Below are 15,518 nucleotides of genomic sequence, written 5' to 3'. Positions count from 1 at the left end.
AATACTCCAAGATATAAACTGGGAATGTGAGAGAGGGAGATGTACTCAAAAGCACAATAATAAAAGAGAAAACTTAGATTTGTTTTAATTGTACTGAGCAAAAAATTATGTTAATGTTTGATTTAATAGCACAGGCTTTGCACAAAGCTGGTGCTTACCTGAGTTTCTCAACTGGGAAATCAATTTACCCTTATTTTGTCCTCTACCACATAGTATATTTATGCATCATTCTCTTTTCAGTTTTACGTACAATGTTGGTAAGTTTAGCGTAACAATCTCAATGTTGACACTATAAAGCCCTTCCGATTCAACTCTATTTTAACTGTTATAGAAACCCTATTATCATTAGTGGGGCTTGCACACCTGCTGAAGCACCCCTTACTCTTAGGCACTGCACAAACCCTTAAAAAATAAGGAGATTTAATTTAACCAATCCAGAACAATTTGGGCTATTCTAGAGCAATTTGGGCTACAGGTAAAATTCAACTTGCATATTAGCAGGGAATTGTAAGTTCAAAATCCCTTGCCCTATTTTATGACATAAGGAGATAGAATACTTTAAAATCCTATTTACGTAGAGGAAGTTCAGAAATACATGCCCTGTCTACCCTCTTCTGACAAAAGCTACAAATCAGCCAGAGGTTGCACCACCTTCTTCTAAGTGCTCACTTAGAGATAAATCACAATGGGCTTCAGTCTTTCAGTTTGTCTAGACCAGTAGTTCTTAACTGGGAGTGATTTTGCCCCTCTCCCCTTAGGACATCTGGCAATATCTGCAGACATCTTTGCTTATCATTACTGGGGTAGGGGATTCTATTGGCATCTAGGGCGGAGGCCACGGGATGCTGCTAAACATCCTATGATGCACAGGACGGCCCTCACACAAAGAATTATCTAGCCCCAGGTGCCAATTGTGCTGATGTTGAGAAACCCTAATTTAGAGTAAACTTTATATGGAAAGAAAGAAACACAATTGTTTCCTAAGATCTGTACAGGGTGCTCTGACAGACTGGTCGTGAATCAAGGCAGGTTAAACAAGGGATTCTGAATAATAACGATAATAAATACCAAAGAGCCATCATTTTATGAATATGATTCATATGTATTTACTCACTTAATTCTCCCAATGCCCCTAGGTGTAGGTGCCATTTTCTCCTCCATTTTTCAGAGGAGGAAACTAAGAAACAGAGAGATTACTTAGCTTGTTAGAAGTCCAGCACCTAGTAAGTGTCAGAGCCAGGACCTGAACCTTCTGGCTTTGGAGTCTGTGCTAAGCGTTGCAACTGTTCTTCTCAGTGTGAAACACAAAGGAGAGAACAGAGTCCATCACTGCATCTAATTCACTATGTAATCCTCAGCGAGCACCTTATTAGCCATCAAAGAGCCAAAGCAACATTAACCAGAGGTGAGTGTCAAGGTGTGGTACTTTGACAGAAACTCCAACCTGAAACCTTAGCACTTTCATGATGCCTGTCAGAGCACTATCTGACCCTTTAAAGGCTAATAGATGGTTATTCAAAGACACAGGCAAGTAGTCTGATTATTCCTTTTATAAAAACCATTTCTGAAAATTCTACTGTTTGTATTCTCAGAAACTTACTCTAACTGTTCAGGTTTGTCCCTCCCAAATTATCTCACTTCCTCCCTCTTTCTGTACTTTCCCTCGTCTGTATCCAACAATCACATAACCAGGAAATTATTTTCTTGTTCAGATTTGGTTTCTTCATCAATGCCTCTAATATTAAAATATAGCTTTACTAGATTAATAGAAAACTAACAAATAATAAATCCAATGGGCTAATGCCCTCATGGTGGTGCCATGTGATTCCTTAAATATAGCCAGTTTTGGGGGACTCATTCACTCTCTCAACTAACTGACCCATCCACCATTTCAGCACCTACTCTGAGCCAAGTCCTGCCTAGGCCCTGGAAACACAGCTGTGAGCAAGACACGGAGCTGAGAGTCTTATCGGAAAGACAGAGATCTCCGCAGGGATCAGGAGATAAAGGGGCAGTGCAGGGTAATATAGGGGTGCACAAGAAAGGGATCTAGCCCAATGTGGAGTCAGGAAAGGCTTCCTGAGCAAGTGACATTTAAGGTAATGTCTCCAAGGAGCTTGCAATGTACTTAGGGAGATTAGACTGAGACACAAAGTAATTAGGTAACAGGCATAGGCTGAGTATAAGTGAGATGAGACTTATGGCAAAGGAGAACTCTCCCAGGGCTACAGAAACCATAGGATTCTTCCTGGAGGGGAAGATCTCAAGCTGGGCCTTGATGGACTGGTAGGATTTGGTGGCATAAAAGTGAGAATACAACAAAGACCAAAAGGCAGGACCCATGAAATACAGAGTGATTGGAGTATTGGGTGTGTCTTAGGAAGAGGAAGTCCTTGTAAGGTAAGAAGAGTATTTTAAGATGCAAACATCAGAGATTATTAAACTATTCTTCTAAAGGAGAGATTAGGTCTTCATTTATCTGTTTCAATGAAATGCTTTCTGTTCCAATAATAAGAGCCCTTCTCCTGAGTTATCATGAGTCAAGAGTCTCCATTTCAGCTGGGACCAAAGCAACCTTGCCATTGTGTTTTAGGTTGGTGTGTTGACATTTGTTCCCAGAAGTTAAGATTAGCTCAATAAGATCATTCTGACCTCTACTCCCCAAATATAAAAAGCCTATGGTATCCAAGGGAGAGGATAAGTAAAATAAGAACTTGTGAAGAAGATGCATGATTGCATACATAATGAGTCTTGGAAAAGATTAAAAAATACTCTTCTTGAGCACCATGGCAGAGTGAGCTCTTCCTTTAGACTGTTCCCCCTAAGGTACAACAAGAAGGACGTTCATAAACCAATAGAGGACATTCAAACAACACAATAGACATCTGAGAGACCCACACAGCCATACATCTGAAGGTGGAGGTGTTGGATCCCCCCGGGAGGAAGTAGAAGGAGGTAAGGGGATCTCCTCTCTCTCCCCAGCAGCAACCCAGGGTGAGGGACTGTGTGCAGCTCTGAAAGGGAAAAGGAGAGGGGCAGCTCTCCACAGGAATGCCTTCACTCTAAGAATTGTCTCCGAGCCATGGGAAAGCCCCACACAGAGGAGGCTAAGCAATTTCAGGGCTGTCTACATCAAGCCAGCACCCCAGGAGAGCAGATAGTGAGGGCAGAGCGAGAACCACTTGGGGATTGTGCACATGAAAGAAAGCACCCCTCCCCCTGCCCAGTGCACCAGCTCAGCAGGTTGGCCAGAGTGAGGGACCCCCACCAGAGTGCATGTGCATGTGTTTGTAAAGCAGCAGCATGGGCAGGCAATCGTAGATGGGCCCTGTCAGCATAGATTCCAAAAGACAGGCACAGATACCAGGGATTGTGGTAGGCTCAGAATACATAGTTCCTGACCACACTCCCAGTGGCAGCAGGTGGAATTTGTGACCAGATACTATCGCTACGTGAAAGCACAAATCCACCCCATCAAATAGTATGAAGAAATATGTTAATACTCCAGACCAGAAGGAAAATGACAAGCATCCAGAAATCAATCCTGAAGCCACAGAAATTTACAATCTAAATGCTAGAGAATTCAAAATAGCTATCATAAGAAAATTCAACAAGTTACAAGAAAATTAAGGACAGTTCAATGAAATCAGGAATAAATTAATGAACAGAGGGAATTCTTCACAAAAGAGACTGAAATGATAAAGAAAACCACTCATAAATGTTGGAAATGAAAAATACAATGAATGAGATAAAGAAAAATCAGGAGTCCTTGAATAATAGAGCTGATATTATGGAGGACAGAATTAGCAGTTAGGAGGACAGAAATATATAAGTGCTTCAGATGGAGGAGGAGAGAGAACTAAGACTAAAAAGAAATGAAGAAATTCTCCAAGAAATATTTGACTCAATTAGGAAATGCAACATAAGGATTATAGGTATTCCAGAGGAAGACAAGGAGGAGGAAGGAGCAGAAAGCTTGTTCAAAGAAATAATAGCTGATAACTTCCCAAACCTGGGGAAGGAGCTGGAATTACAAGTAAAAGAAGCTAAATAGAACTCCTAATTACATCAATGTAAAATGACCTTCTCCAAGGCATATGTTAGTAAAACTGGCAAAAGTAAATGACAAAGAAAAAATACTAAGGGCAGCAAGGCAGAAGAAAATAACTTACAAAGGAACCCCTATCATGCTTTCAGCGGATTTCTCAGCAGAAACCTTGCAGGCTAGTAGAGAGTGGAATAATATATTCAAAAATTTTGAAAGACAAAACCTTTCAGCCAAGAATACTCTATCCAGTGAAAACATCCTTCAGAAATGATGGAGAAATAAAAACTTTCCCAGATAAACAAAACCTGAGGGAGTTCATTGCCACAAGACCCGCCCCCCCCACCACAAGAAATGATCAAGAAGGTCCTCATAGCTGAAACAAACAAACAAAAAAGGGTTTACAAAGCCTTGAACAAGTGGAAAAATAGGCAGACAAAATCAGAAAATTGCAGCTCTCTATCAGATCAGGTTAGCAAACACTTAATTATAATGTTAAAGATAAAGGGAAGGAAAATATTGAAAATAACTATAATCTCATCATTTTAATCACAAACTCACAACACAAAACGGAATAAGTTGTGACAAGAATAACTTAGAAGGGGAAGAGAATAGGGATGGAAACAGCTTAGACTAAGGAAATAAGAGGCTATCAGAAAATGGACTATCTCAACTACAAGATCTTTTACACAAACCTCACAGTAACCACTAAACAAATAATCAGAACAGAGACAAAAATGATAAATAAAGGGAAAACTGAGAAAACAATCATAGACAACTACCAAACTGAATTGGCAGTCTGAATACATGGGACAAAAAACAAGGGAAATATAGAACAGCCAGAAAACAAGTGATAAAAGGGCAGCATTAGGCCCTCATATATCAATAATCACTCTAAATGTAAATGGATTGAATTCTCCAATCAAAAGACACAGAGTGGCCGGATGGATTAAAAAACAAGACCCAACAATATGCTGCCTCCAGGAAGCACATCTCAGCTCTAAAGACAAACACAGGCTCAGAGTGAAGGGATGGAAGACAATACTCCAAGCTAATGGCAAACAAAAGAAAACAGGTGTTGCCATACTTATATCAGACAAAGTAGATTTCAAGATAAAAAAGGCAATGAAAGACAAAGAGGGACAATATATAACGATAAAAGGATACTCCACCAAGAGGACATAACACTTATAAATATATATGCACACAACACAGGAGCACCAAAGTACATAAAGCAATTATTAACAAGCCTAAAAGGAGATATTAACAGCAACACAATAATAGTAGGGGACCTTAACACCCCACTTACATTAAAGAATAGGTCAGCCAGACAGAAAGTCAATAAAGAAATAGTGGAACTAAATGAAAAACTAGACCAGATGGACTTAATAGATATATATAGAACACTCCATCCCAAAACACCAGAATACACATTCTTCTCAAGTGCACATGGGACATTCTCAAAGATAGACCATATGTTGGGAAACAAGGCGAGCCTCAAATTTAAGAACATTGAAATCACATCAAGCATCTTTTCTGACCATAATGCCATGAAACTAGAAATCAACTACAAGAAAAAAGCTAGGAAAGTGACAAATATGTGGAGACTAAACAACATGCTACTGAACAACCAATGGATCACAGAATTAAAGGAAAAATCAAAAAATATCTGGAGACAAATGAAAATGAAAATACACCATACCAAATCACATGGGATGCAGCAAAAGCAGTTCCCACCTTAACAAACAAGGAAACTCTCAAATAAGCAACCTTAAACTACAGCTAAAAGAACTAGAAAAAGAAGAACAAACAAAGCCCAAAGTCAGCAGAAGGAGGGAAATAATAAAAATTAGAGCAGAAATAAATGAAATTGAAACAAACAAACAAACAAAAAACAGTAGAAAGGATCAATGAAACTAAGAGCTAGTTCTTTGAGAAGATAAGCAAAATTGACAAACCCTTAGACAGAGTCACTAAAAACAAAAGAGAGAAGCCTCAAATAAATAAAATTAGAAATGAAAAAGGAGAAATTACAACAGATACCACAGAAATACAAAGGATTATAAGAGAATACTATGAAAAAATGATATACCAACAAATTGGACAATCTAGAAGAAATGGATAAATTCTTAGACTCATAACCTCCCAAAACTGAATCAAGAAGAAATAGAGAATCTGAATAGACCAATTACAAGTAAAGAGATTGAAACAGTAACCAAAAACCTGCCAAAAAATAAAAGTCCAGGACCAGATGGCTTCTCTGGAGAATCCTAAAAAACATTCAAAGAAGATTTAATACCTATCCTTCTCAAAGTCTTCCAAAAAATTGAAGAAGACAGAACACTTCCGAACACATTTTATGAGGTCAACATCACCCTGATCCCAAAGCCAGACAAGGACAACACAAAGAAGGAAAATTACAGGCCAATACCGCTGATGAACGTAGATGCAAAAATCCTCAACAAAATATTGGCAAACCAAATACAACAATACATTAAAAGGATCATACACCATGATCAAGTGGGATTTATACCAGGGATGCAGGGATGGTTCGACATCTGCAAATCAATCAATGTGATACACCACATTAACAAAATGAGGAATAAAAACCACATGATCATCTCAACAGATGCAGAGAAAGCATTTAACAAGATCCAGCATCCATATGATAAGAACTCTCAGTAAAATGAGTATAGAAGGAAAGTATCTCAACATAATAAAGGCTATATATGACAAACTCACAGCCAACATCATACTCAATGGAGAAAAACTGAAAGCCATCCCTCTGAGAACAGCAACAAGACAAGGGTGCCCACTATCACTGCTGTTTATATTAACATAGTACTGGAGGTTTGGCCAGAGCAATTAGGCAAGAAAAAGAAATAAAGGGTATGCAAATTGGCAATGAAGAAGTGAAACTCTCACTGTTTGCAAATGACATGATTTTATGTATAGAAAACCCTAAAAAGCCCATTGGAAAACTATTAGAAATAATCAGCAACTACAGCAAAGTTGCAGGGTACAAAATCAACTTACAAAAATCAGTTGCATTTCTATACTCTAATAACAAGCTAAAAGAAAGAGAACTCAAGAATACAATCCCATTTACAATCACAACAAAAAGAATAAAATATCTAGGAACAAATTTAACCAAGGAGGTGAAAGATGTATACAATGAAAACTATAAGACATTATTGAAAGAAATCGGTGACAACATAAAGAAATGGAAAGATATTCCATGCACATGGATTGGAAGAATAAGCAAAATTAAAATGTCCATACTACCTAAAGCAATCTGCAGGTTCAATGCAATCCCAATCAGAATCCCCCTGACATTCTTCATGGAAACAGGACAAAGAATCCTAAAATTCATATGGGGCAACAAAAGATCCTGAATAGCTAAAGTAATCCTGAGAAAAAAGAACAAAGCTAGAGGCATCACAATCCCTGACTTCAAAATATACTGCAAAGCTATAGTAATCAAAACAGCATGATACTGGTATGAAAACAGACACACAGATCAGTGGAACAGAATTGAAAGCCCAAAAATAAAACCACACATCTACAGACGGATAATCTTCGACAAAGAGCTAAGACAAGAACATACAATGGAGAAAGGAAAGTCTCTTCAATAAATAGTCTTGGGAAAACTGGACAGCCACATGCAAAAGAATGAAAGTAGACCATTATCTTTCACCATACACAAAAATTAATTCAAAATGGATTAAAGACTTGAAGGTAAGACCTAAAACCATAAAACTCCTAGAAGAATATATAGTCAGTATATTCTTTGACATGGGTCTTAGAAGAATATTTTCAAATACCATGTCTACTTACGCAAAGGAAACAAAAGAAAAAATAAACAAATGAGACTTCATCAGACTAACAAGCTTCTGCAAAGCAAAGGAAACCATCAACAAAATGAAAAGACAACCCACAAACTGGGAGAAAATACTTGGCAAACCACATGTCTGACAAGGGGTTAATCTCCAAAATATACAAATAACTCACACAACTCAATAAAAAAAACAAACAACTTCATCAAAAAATGGGCAGAGGATCTGAACAGACATTTCTCCAAAGAAGATATACAGATGGGCAACAGGCACATGAAAAGATATTCAACGTTACTAATTATCAGGGAAATGCAAATCAAACTACACTGAGATATCACTTTACACCGTTAGAATGGCTATAATCACCAAGACGAAAAGTAACAAATGTTGGAGAGGATGGGGAGAAAAGGGAAGCCTCATACACTGCTGGTGGGAATGCAAATTGGTGCAGCCACTATGGAAAACATTATGGAGATTTCTCAAAAAATTAATAATAGAAATACCATACAACTCAGCTATCCCACTACTGGGTATTTATCCAAAGAACTTAAAATCAACAATTCAAAGACACTTATGCATCTCTATATCCATTGCAGCATTATTCAAAGTAGCCAAGATGTGGAAGTAACCTAAGTGGCCATCGACTGATGATTGGATAAAGAAGATGTCACGTATACACACACACACACACACACACACACACATAATGGAATACTATTCAGCCATAAAAAAGATGAAATCATCCCATTCACAACAACATGGACGGACTTTGAGAGTATGATGTTAAGTGAAATAAGCCAGACAGAGAAAGACAAACACCATATGATTTCACTCATATGTGGAAGATAAACTATCACATGGACAAAAAGAACAGATTAGTGGTTACCAGAGGGAAGGGGGTTTGGGGGTGGGCATAATGGGTAAAGGGGAACATTTACATGGTGACTGACAAATAATAATGTACAACTGAAATTTCACAATGTTATAAACTATTGTGACCTCAATAAAAAAAAAAATCTTCTTCTTTCATTTTCTCTCAGGGAGTATGTCCCTGGAAGCAGAGTTCAGTCTCCTAATCTCTTGTGTTTAGTCTTCAGCTCTGGGAGAAAAGAGTGTGTGTGTGTGTGTGTGTGTGTGTGTGTGTGTGTGTGTGTGTGTGAGAGAGAGAGAGAGAGAGAGACAGACAGACAGACAGACAGAGACAGAGAGAGAGATGGAGGGGAGGGGAGAGGGAGAAGGAGGGAACACCGGAGAGGAGGCTCCTGCACCTCTCTGTGCTGTAATAGGGTGGGAGTGTGGGCACCACCCAGCACTGTGGGCCTCGGTCTTGGGGTTGCCAAACCCTAAAGGAGACAATGAGGAACCACTGAGTGTTCATGGTTCGGGTAGGGGTGACATGGTAAAAACTAACTTTGTAATGGGATGAAACTGGCAACATTTGGAGGCATTCAGAAGCTCAGTCTAGTGACTGGGGAAAGATCCTAGCGGCAGGGATGTGGATAGGGGACTCTCGCAAACAAGAAGGTGTGAGGTGATAAAGTAAAGAAAGACTGCAATAGGGTGGTGGCAACTAAAATGGAAGGGTGAATTCAGGAAAAAGAAATTGCAGGCTTTGGAAAGAACATAGGCATAGAGACGCAGCCTGGAGGCTGACATGCAAAGAGGAAGAGGGACATCCAAAGGGTAGGGAGGTGATGAGTTTAGACTTTGGTGAGGGATGCCTTGAGCTTGAGGTGGTGGGAACGTCAAGGTCTTCAAAAGGAAAATGAGGTCAAGATTGGACACCAGAGAGTGATCAGCTTAGACAAGAGAAGTGAAACCAGAAGAATGCATGAACTCTAAAGAAACAGAAAATAATACTCTTTACTGAGCACGTACTGCGTGCCAGGCAGTGCGTTAAGAGTTTCCCATTCACAATTTCAGAATTCTCCTGTCACAGGGCAGGGGCTTTATCTCCGTTTACAGACGAGAAAATAGATGCTCGGAAAGTGAAGTACAAGCCCATAGTGGGACAGTTGTAACTGGGAGCAGTGGGATTCCAACCTAGGTCTGTCTGGCTCAAAATCCAAGCTCTTAGCCAACACTATATTCTGCAAGAAGAGTGGAGGGCTGAGGGCTGAGCCCCGCAGACATCCTCAGTCAGTGGAAGGGAGAAGGAGGAGAAGTGAGCCAAGTACCCAGTGAGGTGGGATGAAAACCAGGACTTGCCAGGAGTGAGAGTCCCTTCAATACTGGTGCCACGAGACAGTGGATGAGGATAAGTTCTCTATTACCATTTATTGAGACATTTGGAAATACAAGGGATTATTGACTAATAAGTGCTCTGAGTTGTTTGTCTTATTTCAAACAGATTAAAAACCAAACCCACAAATGCAATCATCTCACAATAAAAAACAAAAAACCCCACCGAATCACGCATATACTTTACCCGAAGTTGTCCCTGGAGAAGAGGCTGGCTTTGAGGAGTTATTTGGCTTGATTGATCTATTCACCATGGGAGCTTAAACAGACAAATACACAAATGTGTTTAATACACATATACATACAGTATGCTCCCAGACACACACAGACACGATACAGTCTACAGAGGGAGAATCACACTTACGGAAAAATGCATCGTGGGAATGATGGGTCAGAAAGGGCATGTGCAAAGAACGAGACACGCTTATTAAACACACAAGCCATTAAAAGAAGCCTTCCCAGAAGAAATATCTTTAGAATGAATGTATTAATGATTAAAGGACTAATCAAATTATTTTATGATAGGCGTTTTGTTAAAGTGAATACTGGCTTGGAATTTCTTTTGCCAAACTGGAGGTCCGGGAGATGAAAGTTTTGTTTTTTGTAAAATCAGGAGCAGTGTATTGAACCTAATGGTGGAGGAGCCCAATTGATAGCCCCACTTCCCCTGCCACATGCAACACATACAATTTCTCCAGGATTTTGTGGAGTTTAGGGGAGGCGGTGGTTTAACATGTATTTATTGTTTCATGGTGATGGGTGGCTCAGGGATTCAGGTGAGCTTTGAAGCTGTTGGTGATACTTAGGGAGTGCAGGAGAGGGCTGCGACATGACGACAGAGTAGAAACTAGTACTGCTGCTTTGGAGTGGAGTTTATTAGATGAATATGTTACTTGAAGAGGCATAGCTTATGCAGGATTCTATTCTCCACAGAAACTACATCCAGAGTAAAGATGGACTGCTCCACGCCTGACCTGAGGGTATGTGGCCCTGGATTTTTAACATAATTTGTTTGTAATTGCATTTGTTATTCTGCCAACGGTTTACAAATGAAACATTTCTTGTGGGCCTGAGACAACACTAAATTTAAAGAATCAGGACTCAGAGCATATCCTTATTTTTTCAGTCCTCTGTGGAAATTTGTTCCTGGTGCAATATTTGTAAGGCCAACGTGGCGGCTGATGACTTTGTGAGTATTAGGGTTTATGAGAAATCTATTCTAAGTGAGGAGCTCAGGATAAGAACCTAGGTGCTTTCACAATTTGAGATGGGATCATCAAATCATGGAAGAGGATGGAGGAAGAGGGGTAAAGGCTATGAATCACAGAGATGGGTGCTCACTGTTGCTCTCTTCTTGACCAGCCAAAGAAGGCAAAGGCTGTGACCACAGAGGAGAGAGGCCTGGGCACCATCACTTCCAAGCCCCTCACTGCTTGCTACCAAATAGTCTTGTATGCCCCCATCAACTGCTAGAAGTTTTCAGTGCTCAAAACTACAAACTCTTACCTTTTTCAGATGGGAGCGAACTGCTTTCTGTGGGATGAATATAGTTTTCATCTTCATCTTCCACAGGGACCACATAGTCAGCCTAAAAGAATTGCAGAAATAAATGAGGCGGATGCTATCCATTCATGGCTTGCTGCATAGGAAGGAGTGGTTTTAAAAAAAATCTTTATTGAGATACAATTCACATACTATTAAATTCTCATATAGAAAGTGTATAAGTTGGTGGGTTTTGGTATATTCACAGAATTGTGCAACATCACAGCAATATAATTTTAGAACATTTTCATCACCCCCAAAAGGAACCCTGTACCCATTAGCCACTCTTCATCAACCCCTTCCCCTTACCTAGTCAACCACTAATCTACTTTCTGTCTCTAGATTTGCCCATTCTGGGCATTACATATAACTGGAATCATACAATATGTAGTCTTTTGCGACTTCTTTCACCTGGCATAATGATTCCAAGTTTCAGCCCTGTTGTAGTATGTATCGCTACTTCTTTTCTTTTTTTATGGCCAAATAATATTCCATAGTATGAATATACCACATTTTGTTTATCCATTGGTGGACATTTGAGTTGTCTCCACTTTTTGGCTATTATGAATAATGTTGCTATGAACATTCATGTACAAATTTTTCTGTAGATGTATATTTCTCTTGGGAATATACATAGTGGTGGAGTTCCTGGGTCGTATCGTAGCTCTATGTTTAACAGTTTCAGGAACTGCCAAACTGTTTTCCAAAGTGGCTGCACCATTTTTCATCCCCATCAGCAATGTATGAGGGTTCTAATTTCTCCACATGTTCACCAATACTTTTTATTGTCTGTCTTTTTTATTATCTTTGTAGATCCTTGTAGGTGTGAAGTGGTATCTCACTGTGGCTTTGATTTGCATTTCCCTGATGGTTAATGATGTTGAGCATCTTTTTTGTGTACTTATTGGCCATTTATTTGAAGAAAAGTCTATTCAACTTCTTTGCTCATTTTTAATTGGGTTATCTTTTTTATTATTGGGTTATCAGAGTTCTTTAAATGTTCTAGTCATAAGTCTCTGCTCAGATATATAATTGGGAAAAAAATTCTCCCATTCTGTAGACTGTCTTTTTACTTTCCTAGTGGTATCATTTTTAGGTCAAAAGTTTTAAATTTTGAAGTCCATTTTATCTATTTTTTCTTTTGTTGCTTGTGCTTTTGGTGTTGTATCTAAGAAATGTTTGGCTATCCCAAAGCCATAAAGATTTATACCTATGTTTTTCTCTAAGAGTTTTGTAATTTTAGTTCTTACATTTGGGTCTATGATACATTTTTGGTTAATTTTTGTATATAGTGTGAGACAGGGGTCCAATTTCATTCTTTTGCATGTGGGTATACAGTATCTTAGTACCATAAAACTAGTTTAAAGGTAGTTTAAAAACTATTCTTTCCCCATTGAATTGTCTTGGCACCTTTGTCAATAATCAATTAACTATAAATATAGGGAGGGAGGGATTTTATATTAATAATCAAATGAGGTAACCAGATCTCCAAAGTGGTTTTTACAACCTGTCTTGATGGGTAGCCAAGATGGGTACCAGGAAAAACAAAAACCAAACATTTATTGAGCACTTATTGCCAGGTGCTCTTCTAAGTATTTTACATGTGTTATCTCACTTAATCCTTATAACAATCCAATAAGGTAGCCACCACTATCAGCTCCATTTAAGATCAAGAAACTTGAAGAAACAGGAAGAGAGAAGTTACGTAGCTTGCTCGAGTTCTCATAGTAAAAAGGTGGTAGAGACAGGATTACAGTTCAAGAACCGAGTCCCCACTACTTTTGAGTACCTTCCTTCCTTCCTTCCTTGCTTGCTTGCTTCCTTCCTTTACTCCTTCTGTCTTATTTATACCCTTTTTTTTATTTAATTGCGATTTCTCATCTCTTTTTTCTCTTCTAAATCTGGCCAAGAGGGACCAGGTGGTTCTACTCATGCAGTATCTCAATTTCTCAGTCACATTCAGAAACAACCTGGCTGAAGGAGATGAGGATTTGGAATCAGACAGATCTGGGGGGATATCCTTGCTAGGCTCTTTTCTGGTTTATGACTTGGGGTAAATCACTGAATCATCAGAAGTCTTCCTGGACCCTGTCAATTGGAGGTGACCACTTGCTCCTCTGTGGTGCAAGGAACCTTGTCCTCACCTCTGTTATGTCACTGGCCTCACTGTGTTAGACCATGAACTTCTAACACAGTGAGGCCAGTGAACCCCTAAAAGACTCTTCCTTGTCTGTATATGTGTTCCCAGAGCAGTTAAGAGCCTCACTGAATTGAAGTGAAATTTGACCAAATGGCTAAGGCTGGAAAGAGGTTGACTTAGCAGCTTTGAAAAATGTGGATGTTGAGTGGCTTCAGCATCCCTGTAGGACCCTTTTGGTTCCATGGGTCTATCTCTCTGGATTAGCTTGTGGCCAGAGTGACAAGTTGTCAGAGCCCAGCTTCTCTCCCAGGGGCCAGTTCCTGTGAGAGGAGAGGCTGAGCTCCCAGGGGGACCTGCCCATCCTCTCAAAGCCTGTAGTCAACAAAATCTTCAAGGATCTTATAGCTGAACACAGAACATTGGTATTGGCACTCAGCAATAATATCTGAATGGATATAGGGAACTTGGAAGCACCACGTCCCCACCCAAACTTTCTTAATCTTACTTCACCACCTCAAAATTTATTCTTTCCTCTGAATTCTCAATTTTGCATTTGTTTGTTCTGTAGTACTTGATTACAGGTAGAAGATGGTTTATCTGCAAGGTCTAGAATCTGACCTGTTTAGAGTAATGATATTTCTGGAGTTGAGAAATTTTTAGTTTAAAAGAGCAAAGATAGAGAAAGAGACTTAATCCAATTCCAACAAATTCTGTTTGTAGTTCTTTCCCTCCCCACCACCTTCCCGCTCCTTATTATGGGATTTAAGGAGAAAAAATGTATAATGTATATTTCCAGCAATTCAATTCAATTGAAATTCAAAGCTTTAAAGTTGTTGCCTGGCAAAATAAGCAAATCATCAAGAACCATCACAATTTGTGTCCTAACATGTCCACCTTCGCATTGCTGCAGTGTTTTATGTACTGCATAAAATAAAATGCATATGTTAAAACTCTATTTTCCATGTTTACATCACAAAAACCTAGCTGTAGATGCATCAGTGATTGATCTTTTGGAGCTGGGTAGGTTATTCCACTACCACCCACATGCCATTAGAAAGTCTTCTTTAGTTTTTACAGTGGCATCATTTAAAAATAAATAGATGATTATTTAAAAAATTATCTTAGGTCAACTCCAATGTTTAGATATTAAGTAGTAAGACACTTGCTATAGGCATTTACAGTTTGCCTTCCCCCAGACTACAGATTTGAAAAATAAGAGTGCCACAGATTCGTCTTGTTTTCACTTTCCCATTGCTTATCGAGAATCATTTAGATTAGCTATTAAATGCCCAAATGAGTTTCTTCCTTATTACAGCTCATGTAAGCATATAATAGTTTTACAAATACTATTTTATTAAATTCTTACAATAACACCTTCCTACTAAGTTAAGAATGTTTATCCTCCTTTTACATATGCAGAACTTGAGAGAAGTTGAGTAATCTGTCCAAGGTCACACAAAACCACCAGACTGAAGCCCTATAAGGACAAATACCAGGTCTTCTTTGGGCACCAAGTGCCTGGCACATTTGTGCTGAATTATAAGCTAGTCTTGCCTCGGGGGATGCTGGAGAAAGGATACAGGATAGCTGTTTAGCACCTGAGTTCATTATTTGGGTTCAAATGCCTGCTTTACCATTTACCTCTGTGAACTTGGATGCGCTTTTCAACCCCTTTGCACCTCATCTGTACCGTTTCCTCATATGTAAAATGGGG

General features: G+C 39.1%; 1 protein-coding gene across 4 annotated transcripts in view; it reads right to left on the bottom strand.

Moving 5' to 3' along the window:
• Positions 1–15,518, bottom strand: part of BLNK (B cell linker) — an 81,983-nt gene that overhangs the window by 19,712 nt on the left and 46,753 nt on the right. For all 4 annotated transcript variants that reach the window (XM_014858423.3, XM_070486321.1, XM_044753299.2 and 1 more), the window contains 2 exons: positions 11,629–11,710; positions 10,310–10,381 (listed from right to left, as the gene is read on the bottom strand). In XM_014858423.3, coding sequence (XP_014713909.1) covers positions 10,310–10,381; positions 11,629–11,710 — 154 coding nt within the window. The remainder of the gene's footprint in view (positions 1–10,309; positions 10,382–11,628; positions 11,711–15,518) is intronic.

This window comes from Equus asinus, chromosome 2 (assembly GCF_041296235.1).
Source record: "Equus asinus isolate D_3611 breed Donkey chromosome 2, EquAss-T2T_v2, whole genome shotgun sequence".
Lineage (NCBI taxonomy): Eukaryota > Metazoa > Chordata > Mammalia > Perissodactyla > Equidae > Equus > Equus asinus.
The sequence above is the reverse complement of the archived record's forward strand: the minus strand, read 5'-3'. Positions and strand labels throughout refer to the sequence as shown.